The following is a 21806-nucleotide window of genomic DNA, read 5'->3' on the forward strand; positions in this document are numbered from 1 at the left end:
TTTTCAATATATATGGTAAAAAATTAATATAGCAGTCTAAATATTCGTCACATATTCATGAATTTTCTTCTTATAATGCTACATTTCGTATCGAATTACTAACTACTTTTCAATAAAAGTGCACGAATATTCAAAATGGCGATGTCTATCAATTTTACTTCCGACAGTATCGTCTGCCATTATACATTGCGCGAATGCCATTCATTATACAGGTCAAAGTTTAAATGGATATTTACATCCGGTGGTCATACACACGTGCAATTATATATGAAGAGCTACTTTCAGTTTTACCTGTCATCTTAAACTGTAAGAGTTTACTATTTGTAGAGTTAATTGTAAAATTGCAGCCGTTGATTATGTACCATAAAACATGTAGTCTATTTGTGTTAATCCTGTACACGATTTAGTTTTTGGCAGCTTCCTCAGAGTCAGAGTCAGACTCCAGTCAAGCGTCGAAACTCGTCCCTCGAGCTCGGGCGCGGGCTCAGCTCAAGTAAGTGTACGGCAGCTGTTGTTACTTTCTGCCTGTCGCAGCCGCCCGGTAGATATCGAGATGGGGGTAGAAGTAGAACCCGGACTTAGTCCGCGCGCGCTCTTCTAATTCTACTGTTCTAGCTTCGTTCATTCCTAGGGTCTATGCAGCCATACTCGTTGCCGTACTACTCGCGACTCGGACGGGTCCCGACTCGGACAGTATCACGCCCACGGCACAAGTGACTGACAATCATGAATCAATGACTCAAATGAGTGACAGCATGAACTGATGAAAATGAATTGAAAGGGCAATCCAAATCATGAATTAGAGTCTAGTCTAGGTCTAAGTTGATGTGGGCCTACTTCCTGGTAATATTGTAGTGAAGTATGATTTTTATGAAAGCAGAATGGCAAAACTAAAAGAAAAGTTTGAAATGAATTGGTGATTGGAATATGATAATGATTTGATAATGATAATGATATGAATATGATAATGATTTACTCTAAGGAAGTAATGCAAATTGCAATGCCAATGACGATGTAGTCTACTCACTGTAGACCTACTCTAGGTTCTATGTTTGAAACATGAGATCTCAACAATAATGCCATGAATGATCGTGATGATGACACAGAAACTGATAAACTCCCATTTGCTGATCGAAGGAGAAGGAATTAGTTGAGTCCTAATCCAACTCCTTGTCCCATGCTTGTGCTAGACTATTCTTTATATTTGTCTTCTCAATATTTTGTTCTGTCATCTTTTTTTCTATCTTCAATTTATGTCTGTTTTTATCAAATACTAGCCTATCAGTTCTTCTGTCTTTTATGATAAATGACATGATATTTATTTTTGTTATTTAATGGATTTCTTTCTCTAAATTTCTTTTCTTAACATCTAGACCTTCTATAGTAGGCCTCTACATAGATCTAGCTATTCTTAGTATTTATCCCATCTTTTTGGTCTTTCAATATTTTGAGCTAGTTCTACATCTACATTAGATCAGCATGTGGTTTATTTCCACAGTTTTCTTTTTTTTTTCTCCATTTTTTGTGATCTACACATCAAGTATTTCCTCATTTTTTCATCTCCTATTTTCTCTATTTCTTTGTTTCTCCTAATCATATTGAAAAATCTTTGCACATCTTTATAGTCTATTTGATTATTTTGTTTTTCCACTTATCTAATTCTCTTTCCACTTTTAAGTATAAATATTCTCATTATTCAGACATACATCTACATGTAGCTAGACCTGTTTTAAACAGTTTATCTTTCCCTCCTCTTCATGTATTGTCATAAAGTCTGGGCACATTGTTACATTTTGAGAGAGGACTACAAAACCAAGTGGGAAGGGAGGGAAGTACAACATTTTGTTTCCAATTCCATTTATTGATCTAGTTTGAAATTATGTTAAATCAATGATTTTTTTTTTTTTTTTTACAAATAATCAAACTTTTGATGTTTTAATTTACATGCATGAAGCTTAGTCCCCCCCCCCCCCTGGGTTCTGACATACTGTAGGTATACTCTTACCTATGTGCACAAGTTCATAAAAATATATAAACCAGAGTGTGGAGACATACGGGGGGATGAAGAACTTTGTCTTGTTCCCTCTTTTTTCTTCTTTTCACACTGCTATATACTGCACTTTCAAGTCGGAATATACTTAAATGATCACTTGTAGTTCCACTTTTTCCTATGTCTATACTTTTACTCAAAGTGAAAGTGATGAGAAAATCATGTCATTTTGGGGGACAACATCAAGCACTTGCAGCTTGATTAGCCATTCAAACATGTTCACACATATTCCATTCAAATTGTGTAAATGATAAAGAAATTATTGTCATTGATTTTCCCAGTAAAGCTGTTCTCCTGCAGATCGTGAATGGAATACATTATAAAGTGAACTTAGTGAAGATTATAAAAAGCACACTTGAATATTCACTGAAGTACCAAGACATTTCATAATCTTTAAATTAGAATGGTAAATTCCCCATGACGACCCAAGATTATAATGTTAACTAGTTTCATCTCTCCTCTATTACATTTAAAGGTCAAAGGTTACAGACCAGGAAGGATCCTCTCCTTATCTTACTTCTTTGTTTCATTGTTCGATTAAGAAAGCCAGGCATCATGTTCAAGAAGCCTTTTCATGTCAAGTCCAATGCAGCGATGAAAGGATCTGACAAGTAAGTTTAAAAAGTAGGAAGTTACAGTCAAGCCTGTCTATAGCGACCGCCCAAGGGAAACACAAAATGTGGTCTTTATAGACAGGTGGTCTTTGTAGACAGGTGGTCACTAAAGCAGGTTTGACTGTATATGGTTCATATGAATCACCATGACCACCTTTCATAGAGGAAAATAAAGTAAAAATTTCTGGATTATGTTTCGCGGCAAAATAATACAGTGTCACTTTTAACAATCAGTGGAGAATTACATGAATGAAAACATTATTTGTCTGTGTGTCAGTTGATATGGCTGTATTCACTGATGCTATTTACTAAATGCAGAAAGTCATAATTACACCCCTTACACAGGTACCCATAAGATACAAATCACAATTGCACCAGAACATGGACTTAGAAGCAGTTTGTAAGATGTCCAACCAAATTAAAGTTTTGAATTTACAATCAAATGTTTTCATTTGTGATGATGTACATATGACTATGAGAGGCCTATATTTCTGGTATTATTTCCTGGGTATGAAACACTACTGTGTTTGTTATTTCTTGTGAGATTGTTCAAAATTTAGGAGGGTGAGATTTTTTTTCCTTCAAATTAAACTTCAGTGTTTCTGTGAAGAGAAAACAAATCCATTATAAATTTGTGTACTGTCAATGGCTTGTACTTTTATTACATTCATGAGCGACAAGTAAGTCACCTCAACCTCTCTCTCTTTATCTCTCTCCATCTCTCTCCTTCTCTCTCTCTCTCTCTCTCTCTCTACCTCTCTTTCTAACTCTCTACCTTTCTCTCTATCTCTCTACCTTTCTCTCTATCTCTCTACCTTTCTATCTCTTTACCTCTCTCTGTCTCTTATTCTTTTTCTCTATATCTCACTCACACTCTGTCTGTTTCTCTCTTCCTCTCACTCTCCCCCTCTCTCTCTCACCCTCTCTCTCTCTCTCTCTCTCTCTCTCCTCTCCCCTCTCTGCCTTCTAACTATCTCTCTCCTTCTCTCTCTCTCTCTCCCTCCCCCCCCTCTCCCTCTCCCTCTCTCCCCCCTCTCTCTCCCCTCTCTCTCCATACCTCCTTCTCCCCCTCCCTCTCTCCCTCCCTCTCTCCCTCCCTCTCTCCAGGCGTAAGATGAAAACCTCTGTGCTGCAGCAGTTCGGTGAGATCACCTCTGTCCAGGTGGACTCCATCTTCCCTAACAAATCTCAAACGACCACCATGAAGATACAAACACATACAGGGGAACATATGATGGTCTACTGTGCAGATGGAGTGCCCGCTTTCTTTGAGAATGAAAAAGTTCTTTACCCTACAGGTAATACATACAGTGATTTAGATGTCGTACATGTACATGCAGTGATTCCATTTTGTTCATAAATGTTTGGGCTTTAATTTATACAATGACTGTGCTACGGCTCTAATTTTGTATGCTTTGTACTGCTTCACTGATGAAAACATTCTTTTGCTGAAAAGAAGGAACATCATACTCTGAAAAGTTGCAATGGTGATTACTATCTACGAGGAAAAAAAAGGAAGCAAATGCAGTGCTTCAAATTATTCACACAAAAAATGTATAAAACATGATTTTAGAAGAGAAAATGTGTTAAAATCTAATCTAATCTTAATTTTGTCCTTCCACAGTTTACACACTCTGGAAATGTCCATCATTGCTACCATGTCTGAGTACATATGCCCCTGTTATAGAGAAGATGGCTGGTGGAGCAGGTATGTATTTAGAGTTGTAGTAGTGGTGGTGGTGGTAGTGGTAGTGGTCGTGGAAGTAGTAATGGTAGTAATAGTCGTAGCAATGCTAGTAGCAGTAGTAGTAGTACTGGTAGTCACAAAAGTAGTAGTAATACTACTAGTGGTAGTAATAGTCATAGTAGTTGCAATGCAAGTAGTAGCATTAGGGATACTAATAGAAGTACTAGTAGTCACATAAGTAATAGTAGTACAGGTAGTAGCAGCAGTATAATTATAATGTAAATGATGATAATTCTAATTGTTGCAATTATAAAAATGATTGTGAGTCATGTATTAAAAGTGATGATGATGATGATGATGATGATGATGACCTTATGAATTCAATTGATCACCCTACTGCAGATCTAATGCTACCAGGTGTAGTCTTCCCAGAGACGGGACTTCCCCCTCTGGAGAAATCACAACTATGCAGTGTGAATGTCGTTGGTAACCTGGCTCCCGTCGCCATAGGAACAGCATCCGTCTCCTCAGAAGATATGCTGGGTAGAGCAATGAAAGGAAAAGGAGTGCTCACTCTGCACTGTATAGGGGATCACCTGTGGTAAAACAAAAATAGTTATTGTATTCTGTCTTTCTGTCTCTGTCTTTCTTTGTCTTTGTCTCTGTTGCCCTCTCTCTCTCCCTCTTTTTTTTTCTCTCTCTCTTTGTTTTTGTCTCTGTCTCTGTCTCTCTGGCAGTCTGGCTGTCTCTTTGTTTGTTCTCTCTCTCTCTCTCTCTCTCTCTCTTTCTCTCTCTCTTTCTATCTGTGTCTGTCTGTCTCTTTATCTCTGTTGCTCTCTCTCTCTCTCTCTCTCTCTCTGTGCCCCTCTTTCTCTCTCTCTTTTGCTTCCCCTATTTGTTGTCTCTGTGTCTGTATGAAAGTTATGTGACCATTTTTCCCACTTCACATGTATGGACTCTCTCCCATTTTCTATCTATGCATACTCTGCAACTTGAAAGTAGACGTTTATATTAGAGTTGTTTCATCTAAAATATACAATTTATTAATATAACCATTCAGGAAATGTTAATTCATGATGGGTATCATTATCATATAGGAAATATCAATGTCAAATTAATTCTGAAGACGTCTTGTATGCCGATTATTATTGTTACTTCCTTGGTCACCAAATCTTTCTTTCTTACCGGGAGACCACAGCTTTGTGCAATGTATTATGAACTCAGACTCTGCGAATGAGGAATAAGTTTTAATATTCAGTTTCCTTTTCTCCGACAGGGAAAGCGGTGGTAAACTAAAACCACCGCAAATCAACCCAATCAGTCGAGACTCTCCACCTCCGGGTGAAAGTGCCATCGCCGCCCAGAACTCTGCGGGAAGTAACAATAATAATGAGAATATGGAAAGAACTGAAGGCTTAGAGAGCCAAAGTGCCATTGATGGTGGACATGTATGTGAAGGAAACGGAGAAGGAGGTGGTTTAAAGGAGGATTTAGTTGGTCTGTCCCTGGATGCAGGAGCAGTCGGAGGAGAGCCGGAACCGGTAGAAGATGAAGGGGATGGAGTCTCGCCTGTAGGTGAGTGGTGATGATGATGATATATGAGCTGGAAGATGTTTGCTGATGCTGTGTATTAGGAATGTGAAGGACAGGATTTATTTCAAGGATCACATGTCATTCTTCAAATTGGCAACAAAAGTGTCTTTCTTTTATTGCTGCATTGTGGTAATAAAATGTCATGTCTCTGAAAACGAATACATGGGTATGAACTTCGTCAAAAGCTTGACAAAATTTGGAACCTCTCAATGTGTTACATCTTGCCATTTTAAGGATTGTAAGGCTTACCAATTTCCCTTATTGAATTCCTGGAATCGAGCGCAATGTGGTTATATAACAAAAATGGACACAATATGTGCAGAAATCTTCCCCAATTCTTTTCTTTTTTCTCAAGCATTTTTTTTTTCTAGGGGTCTGAATAAAAAGTTATTGATTTTTTTAAAAAGATGTTATCAAACTTCTTGATTTTGCTGCTTCATAGCTTATAAAAAGATCTGAGCTGATCTGTCATGGGCCGTAGATGTTTTTAAATCGTCATAATAATACTGAAAAAGTTTGAAGTCTAAAGTAATCTGAGAATGAGAGGGAGTATTAGAAATAACCCAACAATCATAAATTACATGTTAATAAAATCATCATTCCCATCCCATTTAAAGGACCCTTTTTTTTCCTCTTTTTTTTACAAAATAATCTTGTAATACAGACGCCATGGATGAACGTCTCTACCAGTGTTTATTACATAGCCTCAAGAAGAAAGTGAAGCCCTCAGACTTGCCATTGCTGACTAGCTCATTGTATAGGAATTATATGCAGACATCCTGGTGAGTTTAATACATCGCCTTTGAAGTGAACCGGTAACATTGTTAAAGGATGATGAAAAAAAACTGCCTAATTTGGTATGAAATGTTTCTTATTATATTCTGTACTTATACTGTACTAACCCTCTAACATGCCAAAAATCAGGTAAAAGTTCTCAAACCACAAAGATATTTATGGTTTTTCTGTGAAGGCGTCAATGTGTGACTCCCAAATTTTGAATCATACCAACTGTTTTTTCCATGAAAATAACACGTAAATGTTTGGAAAGGTATATAGAGCCCATTCATTGCTTTATAACGATCAACATTCACTTTAATTTATAATTTAATTATAATAATATAGTTGGGGAATTTAGGAATCAATCGGTTTCAGTTTTTCCCCAATTGTTATCATTGATAATGGTCTGCTTTTCTAAAAATTAGTAAATTATACTATTGAATCATGATAATGTGAAAACTCTTTGTGACTTGATATATGGCCACCTCTCTATAAAAGTCACCTCTCTGTAGTGACCATGCATTTTTGTCTCAAGAGAGAAAGAGAGAGAGAGAACAAGAGAGAGAGAGAGAGAACAAGAGAACAAGAGAACAGAAGAGAGAAGTGTATATTGTAGAACCTGTCTAGAAAGACCATCTGTATATTTCTCTGTTTCCCGGGGGTGGTCGTAGTAGACAGGTTTGACTGAAAATGTTTACCTTGATGTTAGTCCAGAAGGGAAGACTCTGGATCTGAAGAAGTCCACCTGTCTATAATGGCCATGCATTTGTGTCTCCCTCAAGAGAGAGAGGTGTATATTGTAGAATCGGTCTAGAAAGACCACCTGTATATGGTGGCCACTTTCTCTTATTCCATGTAGTAGACAGATTTGACTGAAAATGTTTACCTTGATGTTAGTCCAGAAGGGAAGACTCTGGATCTGAAGAAGTCGAGCTACAAGAAGCTGTCCAAGTTCCTGCGCGCCATGCAGGAGAGACGTCTCCTGGACGTGAGGGAGCTGAGCAGGGGTGTGGACAGCATAACGGCCATCTACAAAGACCATGATGAGTGAGTCACTGTGTAGTGTTTCATCTGATGAGAGCCTGAAGGCATCAACTCATGTCCTTTAAACATACTATGTCCCTTTTGCAGCCAACATCAAATTCTGTAGAACTTTGCAGGAATTATGAATATGTCATGTATGTCCTATCTGTGAAATTTAAACCCCAGCAGTGTCCTAATTAGCCCTGTAAACGATCATTAGATCGGACGCCGATACCGATCCGATCAGGGGTGATCGTATAATAATTTCTGATCGCCGATCAATTAAAATGATCATTATAATCCGAGATGGCGGCCCACATGTTTTGCCTCTGCTCTTAGACCAATATTATTAAATTCAAAGTCATGAAAAGGCACTAAATATCAACAAACATGGTCTACAACAACTTCAAATGACAAAATAATCCCAGCCATTAATTTTTATGCCTCCGTTACGAAGTAGCCGGAGGCATTATGTTTTCGGGTTGTCCGTCCGTCCGTACGTCCGTCCGTACGTACGTCCGTCCGTACGTCCGTACGTCCCGTTCTCGTGATCGCGTTATCTGAAGAACCGATTGCTGGATTCCTGCCAAACTTTGGTCATGTATGTATCTTGCAGAGCCGATGAACTGATTAGATTTTGGGGTCACGAGGTCAAAGGTCAAAGGTCACAGGGCTCATTATGTATGCAAAAACAGCTCGTGATCGCGTTATCTGAAGAACCGATCGATGGATCCCTGCCAAACTTTAGTCATGTATTTATTTTGCAGAGCCGATGAACTGATTAGATTTTGGGGTCACGAGGTCAAAGGTCAAAGGTCACAGGGCTCATTATGTAAGCATAAACGGCTCGTGATCGCGTTATCTGAAGAACAGATTGATGGATTCCTGCCAAACTTTGGTCATGTATTTATCTTGCAGAGCCAAAGAACTGATTAGAGTTTGGGGTCACGAGGTCAAAGGTCACAGGGCTCATTATATATGCAAAAACAGCTCGTGATCACGTTATCTCAAGAACAGATTGATGGATTCCTGCCAAACTTTGGTCATGTATGTTACTTGCAGAGCCGATGAACTGATTAGATTTTGGGGTCATGAGGTCAAAGGTCACGTGGCTCATTATGTATGCAAAAATGGCTTGTGATCGCATTATCATTAGAACAGATTGATGGATTCCTGCCAAACTTAGATCATGTATGTATCTTGCAGAGCCAATGAACCGAGTAGATTCTTGGGTCATGAGGTCAAAGGTCATGGCTCATTATGTATGCAAAAATAGCTTGTAATTACGATATTTTGAGAACCTGTTAATGGATTACAAATGAACTTGAATTTGAAAAATTTCTTCTGTTTTGGTTGGTAAAATTGCTCTATGACGGAGGCATCATTTTCGACTGCGCGCAGTCGAATTCCATCTAGTTTTGGAGCATTTGATAGCCAAAAACTTGAAAATTTTCATTGTTAAAAATAAATAAAAAATCAGCCGATTTTTTGGGGTCGATCTTCCGATACCGATCAAAGGTGCGAGGGTGTCCGATCAGAGCCCCAACTTACAGGGTTAGTCCTAATATTCAAATTATGTAAGGAAACTTGTTTACTTGGTCAGACACTATTAAGTGACTGACCGACTTCTTTTTTCTTCTTTGGTAATTACATACATAAAATGAGATGTATAGGGTACATGAGCATTTGTCTCAATCAATTACCCACTTCTTGTAATGGCCAAAATTAAACTGATTGAATCTTTGTGCAGCACAAAAGGTACAACCATTCAGTACAATGGTCTGAAAATCAGACTATTACTTAGTGTATTGGTATCACTTAAGTTGCTTTGACTGTCAATTTTTCCAAATATATGACTCAGGAGGGTCTTTTCTTTTTAGAGGACCTATATTATTCTATCCATAATGTATTTTGCATTTTGCTCCGAGGGAGGAGGACCTTGATAGAATTTTTTTTTGTTGTTGTTATTTCTGATTTTCTGTTGTTGTTGTTGTTGTTGGAATCTTCAATATCATCCTGTCTTCACGTTTCACTGTCTGTACCCTGGAATTGCCCCCAACTTTCCCCCATAGGCTAAGGTCCTTTGTACCTCTTGTTGATTCTGGTGATTCCGATGAGCAGTCGGATGCAGCGTCGTCCAACCCATCCTCCAGCTCAAAGGCACCCGAAGGACCACCAGAGATCAGGCAGTTCTATTCAGTCATGCCCAACCAAGCACCAGTACTCCAACACAGTGGATACAAGTAAGTTCAGAGGATGGTGTAATTGTTAGAGGTGATATTATTGGAAGTCCAGTTCATAAAGCCAAAAATCCTAGCTTAGGTGGTACTACCTAACTTTTCTTAAAGGGGAAGTTCACCATGATATTCAGTTGCTTTTAATAGAAGCAGAAAAACAAGAGGAATTGGTCAGTTAAATTTAGAGCAAAATCTCTCTCTCTCCCCCCCCCCCCCCCCCTTCTCTCTCACCGTTTCCCTCTCCCTTTCTCTCTCTCTCAAACTATTAATTTCATCTTGTCTATCTCCATTTTGTTTTGACCATCAGGAGAGGTGATTGGATGACCAAGGAAGATGTCAGGAATGCCATTACAGCTTACATCAAGAATGAGAGCTTAATAGATCAAAATGATTACAGGTATCGTATATCTCCGCGTATAAGATGCACCTTCATTTTTTTAGACACAGCCGAGAAAATAAAAAAAAAATGTTGTTAAAAAATACCTAGCGTTTTTTGGTGATTATACTCACTCAAAGCTGCTGAATATAACACATCAGTTTTTAATGAAAAATTGGTTTCAATCAAAAGAATACAAGTGGTGAGTTATTATTTTATTCACAGTACCAGGTGGAAGGGTTTAAATCAACACTAAATCAACAATTTGAATTTACTTACCAATACTGTTGTGTAGGTCCTGGGAAGGGTATAAAATATGTACTTGGAATAAAGACGTACATGTATCCCATGTCATTCAGCTTTGTGAGAACGTCCCGAGTGCGGTGAGCCCTGAAGACATCAAAGATGAGGAGTGGCTTGACATTGAGTAGACCCATCTTCTCCTTCGTCTGCATGACATATTGGATGATGATCTTGTCCAAATACCGGAGCATGGTGTCACTGTTACTCCAATGGCTCTCCGTGTGCCAAATGTCCCACTCTGGCCGGAATTTTACTGGAGGATGGCACTGCACAGTTTTGCCTAGGTAGATAATCTGACGAGGCAAAAACTCTCCACTCAGACTACAGGCTAAGAGAGAGGTGTATTGACGCATGTCGTCGCTTCCCTTGATGGGCACCTGCCAATCTTCCTTTGGATGCATGGTCCAAGATGTAGCTGGTATCGCATCAACATCAGTTTGATCTCAGTTGAAGATGAGCTGATTGGGAATGTCAAACTTTCGTACCCTGCGACCAATCCTCCTATGAAATCTTATGACCATTTTGTTGATATCGTCAGGGCAATTATTTACACCCTTTGTCGCTTTCCTCTTGGTGTATCCCATTCTGCCAAGGAGGGATCTTGCCCACGTTTTGTGGATGGTGACGGAACCCCCATATTCATCTAGAATGGGAGGTTCAGCTGCTTGAAGGAGCCCTGTGGTGCCAGCCAACACCAGCTTTGTGCTGATGCCACCATCACTTTTTCAAACGGCACCAATAAATGCTTTCGCCATTTCATCCCATTCTTTTTTCTCGCTCCTTTTGGCAGAGCTTCCGGGGTCTCGTCTGACTTGCTTGCCTTGACATAGGCATCTGTCATGCCACAAATGCTGCTCTCATTGATTGCTTTCTTTCATTCTGCTGAAAACTTTCGGCGAGTTGCTGCGACTCCATTTTCAGCCGCATAACGTCTGATTTTAGCTCGCAGCTTGCTGCTGTATGCGCCATACGGCTCATGTCGCTTCTTACCGAGTTATGGAGTCAAAGAAAAATTTTCTCCTAAAACCTCAACTTTCTCGTTTGCAGATCTCACTGCAGCAGGAGGAAGACCATAGGATGCATCGTTTGGTTTAGGGAAATTGGGGGGGGGGGGGGGGTCGCTCATTGAGTGGCTTAAAATTGTGATGCAAGAATAGCCCTACAAGAGTACAAATCCAAATAAAAACTGGCTGACACTTTGTGAATGAAATAATTGATGAATGGACTATGTCATACCACTCATTAACACACAATCCACAACCACACAAACCGCACGCAATGTACACATAGTTCTAGTAGTAGAACTACTAAGATTGTAGTTGTATTTATGAATAGCGCAACATCATCACAAACTTGCTCACGATCAGCTAGCACACAGCAGAATTAATAAATGGGCATGACAGGTTCACAAACTTTCTCATGCCAACACATACATACACAGACTCGGTACTCGTAAGTACACACACAAGTTTGAGCAGCTCATCGCACCATACATATGCAGCCAGGCGCGGATCCACGAGCCCAATTCTTCGGGCCCGGCTATGGCAAGCCCTTTGTGTAAAAACTAGATAAACTCTGTTTTTCTCAGATAAACTCTGTTTTTCTCAGATAAAATCAGTTTATCAACAGATAAACACAGTTTATCAGAAAAACTCAGTTTATCAGTTGATAAACTCAGTTTATCAGTTGATAAACTCAGTTTATCAAGAAAAACTCAGTTTATCAATGATAAACTCAGTTTATCAACAGATAAACAGAGTTTATCAGATAAACAGAGTTTATCAGTTGATAAACTCAGTTTATCAGAAAAACTCAGTTTATCAGTTGGTAAACTGAGTTTATCATTGATAAACACAGTTTTTCTGATAAACTGAGTTTATCTAGTTTTTACACAATGGGCTTGCCATAGCCGGGCCGAAAGAATTGGGCTCGTGGATCCGCGCCTGTATGCAGCTGAGTACTGTACCGGGATAAATAATAATAATAATAATAGTGGCTACTTGTATAGCGCACAGGTCCACCTTTCGATGCTCATGGCGCTTAGAGAAAAGTACATGTAACAGACATAAGAAAGAAAAAACAATAAACAGAAAAACAAATTCGAAATTCTCCTAGACACAATGTAAATTAGAATATTGCATTAATTACAACGAAAGAAACAAATACGTTTTTAGTTGTAATTTGAATGTTTCTACAGTTGACCAAGAAGGCTGATCGATTTTAAGACATAATTGGTGATGGTTTCATTGGAGAGATAGCAATAGACTTCATGAGAAGCTAAGTCATATAATGTGAAATTGAAGCATGCCAACCTACATTTTTTAGAAGATCTCTTCCCGGTTGTTAGGTGGATACATGCAGATATTCTCCTGCAGGTCAAATACAGCAGCACTGTGGAGAGGTATTCTGGTACAATTGTAGCTCCTCTTGTCCGACATTTCGATTGAAAAAAGCACAAAAGATTCTATGGATTATTCTGATCTTCTGATGACTTGCGGTATGTTTTGCAAATTCCACACTTATCTTTCTTTGCTTCTCTCATAACTCTGATATACGCAGAGTGTGAATGCAAGGTTAGGGTTAATTTGTTAAACATCCGAAACATTTTGTTCTTGGACAGATCTGCATACAAGTAACAGACAGATCTGCAGACAAATAACGGCACTTTGGTTAGCCCTGCAGTAATGTGAATCGACACACGGAAATTGTTGCAAATGCTCGACAATTTTCTGTGTTTTCATTGGCTCATGCTTTTGTTTCCCCCTCCCCTCGTTTCTCTTCACTTAAGAAACCATGCCTCGATTCTTTCTTATCAACTATGGTGAGCACTTGGCGATCCAAGAGGTTGAGGGTGCTCTGGAAGGTTTTTTTGCACACAGGTATGGTTTGTCCATTCTGAGAAGCATTAGGCAGGACATTGGAGATATGCCTAATTCGCTTCTTGTCCACATTCAATTGATTATTTTGATCTTCTGATGACTTGCGGTATATTTCACAAATCCCACACTTGTCTTTCTTTGGCCTGTGGATTTTAAGCTTGTTTTCTCTCATAACTCCGGTACACAGAGAGTTTGAAGCAAGGCCACGGTTATTTTTGTCAAACATTCGAAACATTTTGTTCTTGAACAGATCTGCAGACAAGTAACGGCACAATTGAACCACAGAAATTGTTGCAAGTGCTCAACAAATTCTGTCTTTTCATTGGCTCATGCTTTTGTCTTCCCCCTCGTTTCTCTTCACCTAAAACCCATACCTTGATTCTTTTTCCTCAACTGTAGGATGCACTGAGCAGTCTGAGATGTTCAGGGTACTGTGGAAGGTTTTTCACACACAGGTGTGGTTTGTCCATTTTGAGAAGGATTTGACAGGATATAGGAGATGTGCCAATTTTTCTGATGTCTTGCTGTACATCTTGAGGTACATCTTGAGGTACATGTTTCACAAATTCCACACTTGTCTTTCTTTGACCTTTGGATTTGAAGCTTGTTTTCTCTCATAACTCTGATATACAGAGAGTATGAAAGCAAGCCCAGGGTTCTCCTTGTCAAACATCCAAGACATTTTGTTCTTGGACAAGTAACAGCACTTTGTGTTGCCCTGCACTAATGTGAATCAACACACAGACTTAGTTGCAAATGTCTGTTTATTTTCTGTCTTTTCATTGGCTCATGCTTTTGTCTTCCCTCTCGTTTCTCTTCTCCTAAGAAACCATGCCTTGATTCTTTCTTATCAACTATAGGACGCACTGAGCAGTCCGAGATGTTAACGGTGCTGTGGAAGGTTTTTCACACACAGGTATGGTTTGTCCATTTTGAGAAGGACTTGACAGGACATAGGAGATGTGCCTTATATGGGTCTTGTCCTTTTGCTCCGCACTCTTTTGCTCAATTCAATTCAATTATCTCCACAAAACTCATAAAAACAGCCATGTACAACAATGCAGAAAGAAAAACATCAAAATATTACAATAGCCACATAAACATACAATAAAGAACGATACATACTTAACATGATAATTGAGTATATTTGGGGGACTTCTTCTTTTTCCATTGGAGTACATCCATCTTACAGAGTATTGTCGTACATTGTGCCGAAAAAGTGCGTGGTCGCAGGGACTAGCAAAGATCCAAGGCCTACCAAGGGCTAATATGCCTCTTGGCCACTTGCTCCACTCTCTTCTGTAAGCTACATGTATATGTCTAGCCAGCCACTCCCTTTGCAATAGCAAACCGTCTTGGTCATAGAATTGTGATCTCAAAGAAATCCTGTCCTAGTCACCCAAAGTATGACAATCAATGTGTTTGTCACAGTTTGTGACTTCTTGATGACCTAGAACTAGGTTTGTAGAGATATTTCCTACCCAGCACAAGTCTGTTTGATTTTTCAGAATAGTATGGTTCTCCTTTGTTTCGGTTCTCTTTGACTAACTGGTTTTTGGATTTGCATTGTTGCACTTTAGGAGTTACAGCTTTGAAATTTTCTAAAAAATTTACATCATCCTCCATTGATTCATTTATCTTTTATGCCTCGGGCACACTGGAATCAGAAACTCATTCAGTATGATGGACACACTCTTTACTCCTTTCAAAATGCTTGAAGCACAAAAGAGCACTGCATCAATGAAGGCTGCAAACAAGTCTGTATTAAATGGTAAACTCATTTTGGGCAGTCTCACTTGTCTTGGTAGCTGTCACTTGAACATCATGAATTTTTGTAGAGAAAGCCTATCAAGGGCTAATATGTCTCTTGGCCTTTTGCTCCACTCTCTTCTGTATGTCTGCATGTATGTGTCTAGCCAGCCACTCCATTTGCAATAGCAAACTGCCTTGGCCATAACATTGGGATCTCAAAGAAATCCAATCCTTGTCACTCAAAGTATGACAATCAAGGTGTTTGTGACTTCTTGATGACCTAGAACAACTTGTTTTGTTGAGATATTTCCTACCCAGCACAAGTCTGTTTGATTTTTCTGAATAGTATGAATCTCCTTTGTTTCGGTTTTCTTTGACTAACCGGTTTTGGATTTGCATTCTAGCACTTCAGGAGGTACAGCTTTGGAATATTCCAAAGAATTCACATCATCTTCCATGGATTCATTTATCTTGTATGCCACTGGCCTACTGGAATCGAGAACTCTTGCAGTATGGTGGATACACTCTTTACTCCTCCAGAATGCTCAGAGCACAAAGTCTACAAGCTCCTGGATTTCCTGGTTTGTCAATCTGTGATGATGAGTGTGAGAAAGCCTTGCAAGATGTCTGCTTTTTCTCTCGAATCTTTGTTCCGCTTTGAGATGGTCGGTCCCATACACCAATTCTGGAGACAGGCAGAATGGTGATACAAAATTAAGAGAAACAAACCCCTTTTTGAGAGTGGAATTTCAAGTTGGTTTCAAAAGGTTATTTGTGTTATCTGTAGATTATAGGAAGAATGTAACCGTTACAGTGCCCCCTGACCAAGCTTTATTTCTTCCCCCCCCCCCCAGCCATGTGATGTTAGACCCTATTCTCCATGATGCAGCCATAAAGAAGTCTGAGGGTAGCGTCAGTCATCTCAAATGGGATCAGCTTTTCACCAGGTGAGCTTCTGATTTGATTCATGGAACATTTGCAGGGCTTCTCACGTTCTAGAAGATTCTTGATGGTTCTGGAACTGTTAAAAAGCTTCTTTCACCACTGTGAGAAGTCATGTTATTTCCATAGGTCCTTGGAAATCCTGCAAAGTGATAAACCAGGGGGGTCTTTCACAAAGATCCTAAGTTGAACTTATCTCTAAGTTGGACTTACAATTATGGACAGCCATTAGCATCTATGAAAATATCTTGTAAAAGTTATTTTAAAAAGGCATAAAATGTTGATTCAAATCATTCATATTTTCTATTATCAAGGAGATTTCATGTTCTTGATGTGGAATTTAAATAAAATCTAAAATACTTGAATTTTCGCTTTTGAATATATATTTTTTTAAGGCGACAAATGGCTCTCCATAATTTGTAAGTCAAACTTAGAGTTAAGTTCAACTTAGGATCTTTGTAAAACACCCCCCCCCCCCCAGGCAATCATAACAATACTATTACACAAGTCAAATAATAGATAATACTGGAAATTTACCCAAAATGTAAAGACTTGTTGATTATTGGCCAGTCTGGAATCAGTCTGATGAGGTGACTGGGGAGTAAGTCCATGAGCATTCAGTTTACATGATAAAGCAAGCAATCATTTTAATCGTAGCATTTAGTTATTGTTTTAATCAAATTTATAGCTGTGAAATTCATATTTATATTGAAAGTGAGGAGATGATGATTTGGTAGTCTCAATCACTGTTTTTGTATTCTCTAGCTTGATTTATCACTGAAAATAGAAATATATATTGAAGAAGCAAGAATAGGATTAGCTTACCTGCATTAAATTAACCTTCCTCAATCTCAATCACACACATTTTAAGCATATATTTCACCTTATTTTGTAATTAAACTGCTGTAGATTCTTGCACAAGATGAATCCCGGCTATCAGATACTCTTCCCCAGCGATCTTTCTGCCAAGGTTCAACCTCGGATCCACAAAGGCCAGGTCCAACCAATCATACTCAAATTGGAAAGAAAGGGAGGCAACAAATGGGTAAGAAATGGCCTTGAATCTTGGGTCAGCGAAATCATACTATAATTTCTTTTATGTTTGATCTCTAACTTCAGTCGTGGTCGAGTGGATATGTCACCGGACTGTGGATCACAAGTTCTGTGGTTCAAGTCCCGCTGCACATTATTGCCTTCCTTGTCATATGAAATGTCCCCAATGCTTTGGATAGATTTTGTGTCTGAGCTTTCGGTAGCACGTTTGCTTTGTTGTATTTTTTTTCTCCAAATACCACTCTCTGTAGATCACAGTGATCCAGAACTTGGAGCAGTGCAGTCTGGACCCCAAGGAGTTTGGCCATCGGCTCCAGATAGCTTTCAATAACACGTTTACACCGTTTGCTTTGTTGTATTGTTTCTCCAAACGTCACTCTGTAGATCACAGTGATCCAGAACTTGGAGCAGTTCAGTCTGGACCCCAAGGAGTTTGGCCATCGGCTCCAGATAGCTTTCAATAACACGTTTACACCGTTTGCTTTGTTGTATTGTTTCTCCAAACGCCACTCTGTAGATCACAGTGATCCAGAACTTGGAGCAGTTCAGTCTGGACCCCAAGGAGTTTGGCCATCGGCTCCAGATAGCTGTTGCAGCCAGTACTACAGTGGGTGAGGGCCCCAATGCCAAGTCTGGCCTACAGGTGACAGTGCAGGGAAACCAACTCAAATTCCTTGACAAATTTCTCACAGGTAATTATGAGTGAATTATCCACAGATAATTATGAACATTCAAAGGGACCTCATGAGAGAGAGAGAAAGAGAGGGGAAAAACAAGAGGGAGAGAGAAAGTGAAAAAAAAAAAGAAAGAGAGAGGGGGAGGGGGAAAGGGAGAGAGAGAGAAGGGGAGGGAGGTAGAAGAGGAGGGAGAGAGAGAGAGAGGGGGGGGGGGAGGGAGAAGAAGAAAATATTGGGTCTGTATGCACAGGTTGTCTTTCTGTACATGTCACTTTAGTTCAGGTTTTTTCATTCAAGGAAAACAAATCATCCGGTCTGTCTAAAGGTGGACATGAAAGCAGGTTCATAGTACTTTCATTATCCGTTCTTTGAGATGGGTAGGGGATCTAATGGCATGGGCATCGGACACTTACTAAGCATTTTTATGCCTCCGTTACGAAGTAGCCGGAGGCATTATGTTTTCGGGTTGTCCGTCCGTCCGTCTGTACGTACGTCTGTACGTACGTCTGTACGTACGTACGTCTGTACGTACGTACGTACGTCCCGTTCTCGTGATCGCGTTATCTGAAGAACCGATTGATGGATTCCTGCCAAACTTTGGTCATGTATGTATCTTGCCGAGCCGATGAACTGATTAGATTTTGGGGTTACGAGGTCAAAGGTCAAAGGTCACAGGGCTCATTATGTATGCAAAAACAGCTCGTGATCGCGTTATCTGAAGAACCGATTGATGGATTCCTGCCAAACTTTGGTCATGTATGTATCTTGCAGAGTCAAAGAACTGATTAGATTTTGGGGTCATGAGGTTAAAGGTCAAAGGTCACAGGGCTCATTATGTATGCAAAAACAGCTCGTGATCGCGTTATCTCAAGAACCGAGTAATGGATTGCTGCCAAACTTAGGTCATGTATGTTACTTGCAGAACCGATGAAGTGATTAGATTTTGGGGTCACGAGGTCAAAGGTCAAAGGCTACAGTGCACATTATGTATGCAAAAACAGCTCGTGATCGCGTTCTCAAGAACCGATTGATGGATTCCTGCCAAAATTAGGTCATGTATGTTACTTGCAGAGCCAATGAACTGAGTAGATTTTTGGTTCATAAGATCAAAGGTCAAAGGTCATGGGCTCATTATGTATTCAAAAATAGCTTGTGAACACATTCTCATTAGAACTGACAGATGGATTACTATTTAACTCAGGACATCTTGCAGAGCCAATGAACTGAGTAGATTTTAGGGTCATGAGGTCAAAGATCAAAGGGTCATATATGTATATGAGAAATTGCTTGTAATCACGATATTCTGAGAACCTGTTAATGGATTACAATTGAACTTGAATTCGAAAAATGTCTTCTGTTTTGGTTTGTAAAATTGCTCTATGACGGAGGCATCATTTTCGACTGCGCGCAGTCAAATTCCATCTAGTTAGAGTTCTTTTCCTGATACGCTGGTGAACAAGTCACATAGCATCACATGGTTTGTGGTTTGGGTCCTGCAGCAGCACTTAATGCCCTTTGGCAAGACATTAATCTAAGTTTGTCACTCTCCACCTGGGTGTAGGAAATGGGTTCCTCTTTTAAAGCCCTTCTGTACCAGTGTACAGGAGGGATTATACCACCCTGCAAGGTCACTGGACAGGTGGTTATCTCAACAAATCAGCTCTGAATTAACATAAGAAAAAGAGGATCATGGGGGACCAACAGGCACCGATTATGCATTGTTTGTTATATAGAGGGCGCTAGAAGCTATAAGTAGTACAGTGGGGCTTTAATAGGAAGTTATCCATTGAAAGCTTCGTCTCCCAGGGCAGCTGGCTAAACTCAGAGTATTAATGAAAGGATTTTGTGGACATCTTGCACATTCCCTGGAATAAGTATGAGCATAGTGTGAATGTGGTAATTATTTGTATATTTTGTATCATTAATACATTTTTTGTATCTCTTCAATTGTGTTTTTTTTACAGGTCACTACAAGATACCCAGGAGGTATATTGATGGGCTAGAACAGACTGCCAAGGGCAAAGGAAAGGGCAAGAGATGATAGAGGCTGTTGTTTTAGGTTCATACTATTTAATTTCTCAGCGATAGATAACAACGATAATTGTGATATTTTGCATGGGTATAGCGCTTTAGAGACGCATACAATGTAGTCGTGGGCATTCATGGGGAATTTGACACCACTGGAGTGTGTACCTAATAACAGGTGTTGTCAATCACCAGTAATAGCCTTCAGTTTTATGACCAACAGGCTTTATATAATGCTCTGTGTTTTCAACCAATCGCCCTAAATGGAACATTCATTATCTTACAATTCCCTCACTGAAGACTCTCTGAGAGAATAGGGGGTATATCTTGATGGGACTACGGGTTTGCTGTGTGCAGACTTGTACCCTCATTAATGGTATTTCCACAAAGTCTGGTGTCCTGATTCTATTAACGTAGGTTGGCAACTTGGCATGCTACAATTTCACAGTATATGACTTAGTTTCTCAGGAAGGCTATTGCTATCTCTCCAATGACCTGCATGTGGAAATGGATGACCCTCTCCAGATATGCCAACTGTTCTGTTTTTGCCGTATTTGTTCAGTTTTTTTGCTATGAATACTGCTGTACGTTTTTTGTATGTTTTGTTCCTTTTTTTTTTTTACTGAAGTTTTTCTCAATTTCTGATCATGGGCTTTGTGTCGTATGTGTATTATGCACCTATGTTTCAAACAATGCACTCAGGACAATGATTCTGGGCCCCAAACTGCACATGTTGCGAACAACCCACGTATACTATATGCTCCGTATATCGATTGGGCAATATGTTAAGGTGGGAGATTTTTTCAAAAACACCGTTTGTTTGTTTTTAATACTGTTTTTCCTCTGAAGAATGCTTTTTTGTTGTTGATGAAGGTTGGCATCTCTGCCTCTCCCTTTTAAGTACCATATTGTAATAGATTTATGAATGTCTTGTTGGGAAATCAGCATTGGCTTATAAATGTTTTTAGATGTGAAAAGTGAAGGTGCTATATTCTTTCCATAGTTATCAATTTTACAGATTAAAACGTATGTTTTTAAAGTATGTTTTTTCCTCAAAAATAATTATAATTAGACATTGTACTCATGTCATAAAAGTACAAAACAACAAAAATATGTTAAACTCTAACGCATACTTAATATAAACAGTATACTGCTGTAAGATCTACATAACTCAAAATATGTAAAGAGAAATTATATATTTATTGTACTTGTATGGCTGACCATGCACAATGAATGTGTTATTCGTTGAAGATATGATAAACAAAGTGCTTTATCAATCAACTGCAAAGTGTATTGTTGCTGTTTATTGGTTTCATTTTTTTTTTTTACTATTGTACCAATTGTAAAGTTGGATGGTGGTGAGCAGGAAAAAGACGACACTTGCATGAATGAAAAAGACGACACTGCATAATGAAAAAATGGAAAGAAGAAAAGGAAAAGAAAAAAGATTAGGAGAGAGAGGGGGAACAGAGGGAGAGAGGGGGATACAGGGAGATAGGGAGGGAGAGATAGAGAGAGAGGGGGGATACAGTGAGGGGGATACATGGATATACACAGGGAGATACAAGGATACAGAGGAGGGAGAGATAGGGGGATACAGGGAAATAAAGAGTGAGAAAGGGGGGATACAGGAAGTGAGAGAGAGACACAGGGATACAAAAGGAGAGAGAGAGGGGGGGATACAAAAGAAAAGAGAGGGGGAGGAAAAAAAATAAAACAAAGATGAGAAAAGAGAGATCTACATGTATTGTCCTAGTACTTTTCTAAGTTCACTGTTTATTGTCCCCAGATAGAGAGAGAGAGAGAGGAGAAAAATTA

At 39.3% G+C, this 21806-nt stretch overlaps 1 protein-coding gene across 2 annotated transcripts; it reads left to right on the forward strand.

Moving 5' to 3' along the window:
- Positions 1 to 202: 202 nt before the first annotated feature.
- Positions 203 to 21269, forward strand: LOC576853 (eukaryotic translation initiation factor 2D). Of its 2 annotated transcripts, none has more exons than XM_030996242.1 (14): positions 203 to 306; positions 2526 to 2661; positions 3772 to 3962; positions 4289 to 4372; positions 4754 to 4952; positions 5628 to 5926; positions 6609 to 6726; positions 7619 to 7768; positions 9817 to 9987; positions 10289 to 10378; positions 16146 to 16238; positions 17143 to 17278; positions 17671 to 17978; positions 19928 to 21269. In XM_030996242.1, the coding sequence occupies exons 1-13, from the start codon at positions 225 to 227 to the stop codon at positions 17899 to 17901; spliced, it is 1980 nt and encodes a 659-aa protein (XP_030852102.1). In that variant the 5' UTR covers positions 203 to 224; the 3' UTR covers positions 17902 to 17978; positions 19928 to 21269. The 2 variants fall into 2 exon arrangements, with proteins under 2 accessions (XP_030852102.1, XP_030852103.1); XM_030996243.1 differs by having other exon boundaries at positions 248 to 493.
- Positions 21270 to 21806: the final 537 nt, after the last annotated feature.

This window comes from Strongylocentrotus purpuratus, unplaced genomic scaffold (genome assembly GCF_000002235.5).
Source record: "Strongylocentrotus purpuratus isolate Spur 01 unplaced genomic scaffold, Spur_5.0 spur5_scaffold_3, whole genome shotgun sequence".
NCBI classification, from domain to species: domain Eukaryota; kingdom Metazoa; phylum Echinodermata; class Echinoidea; order Camarodonta; family Strongylocentrotidae; genus Strongylocentrotus; species Strongylocentrotus purpuratus.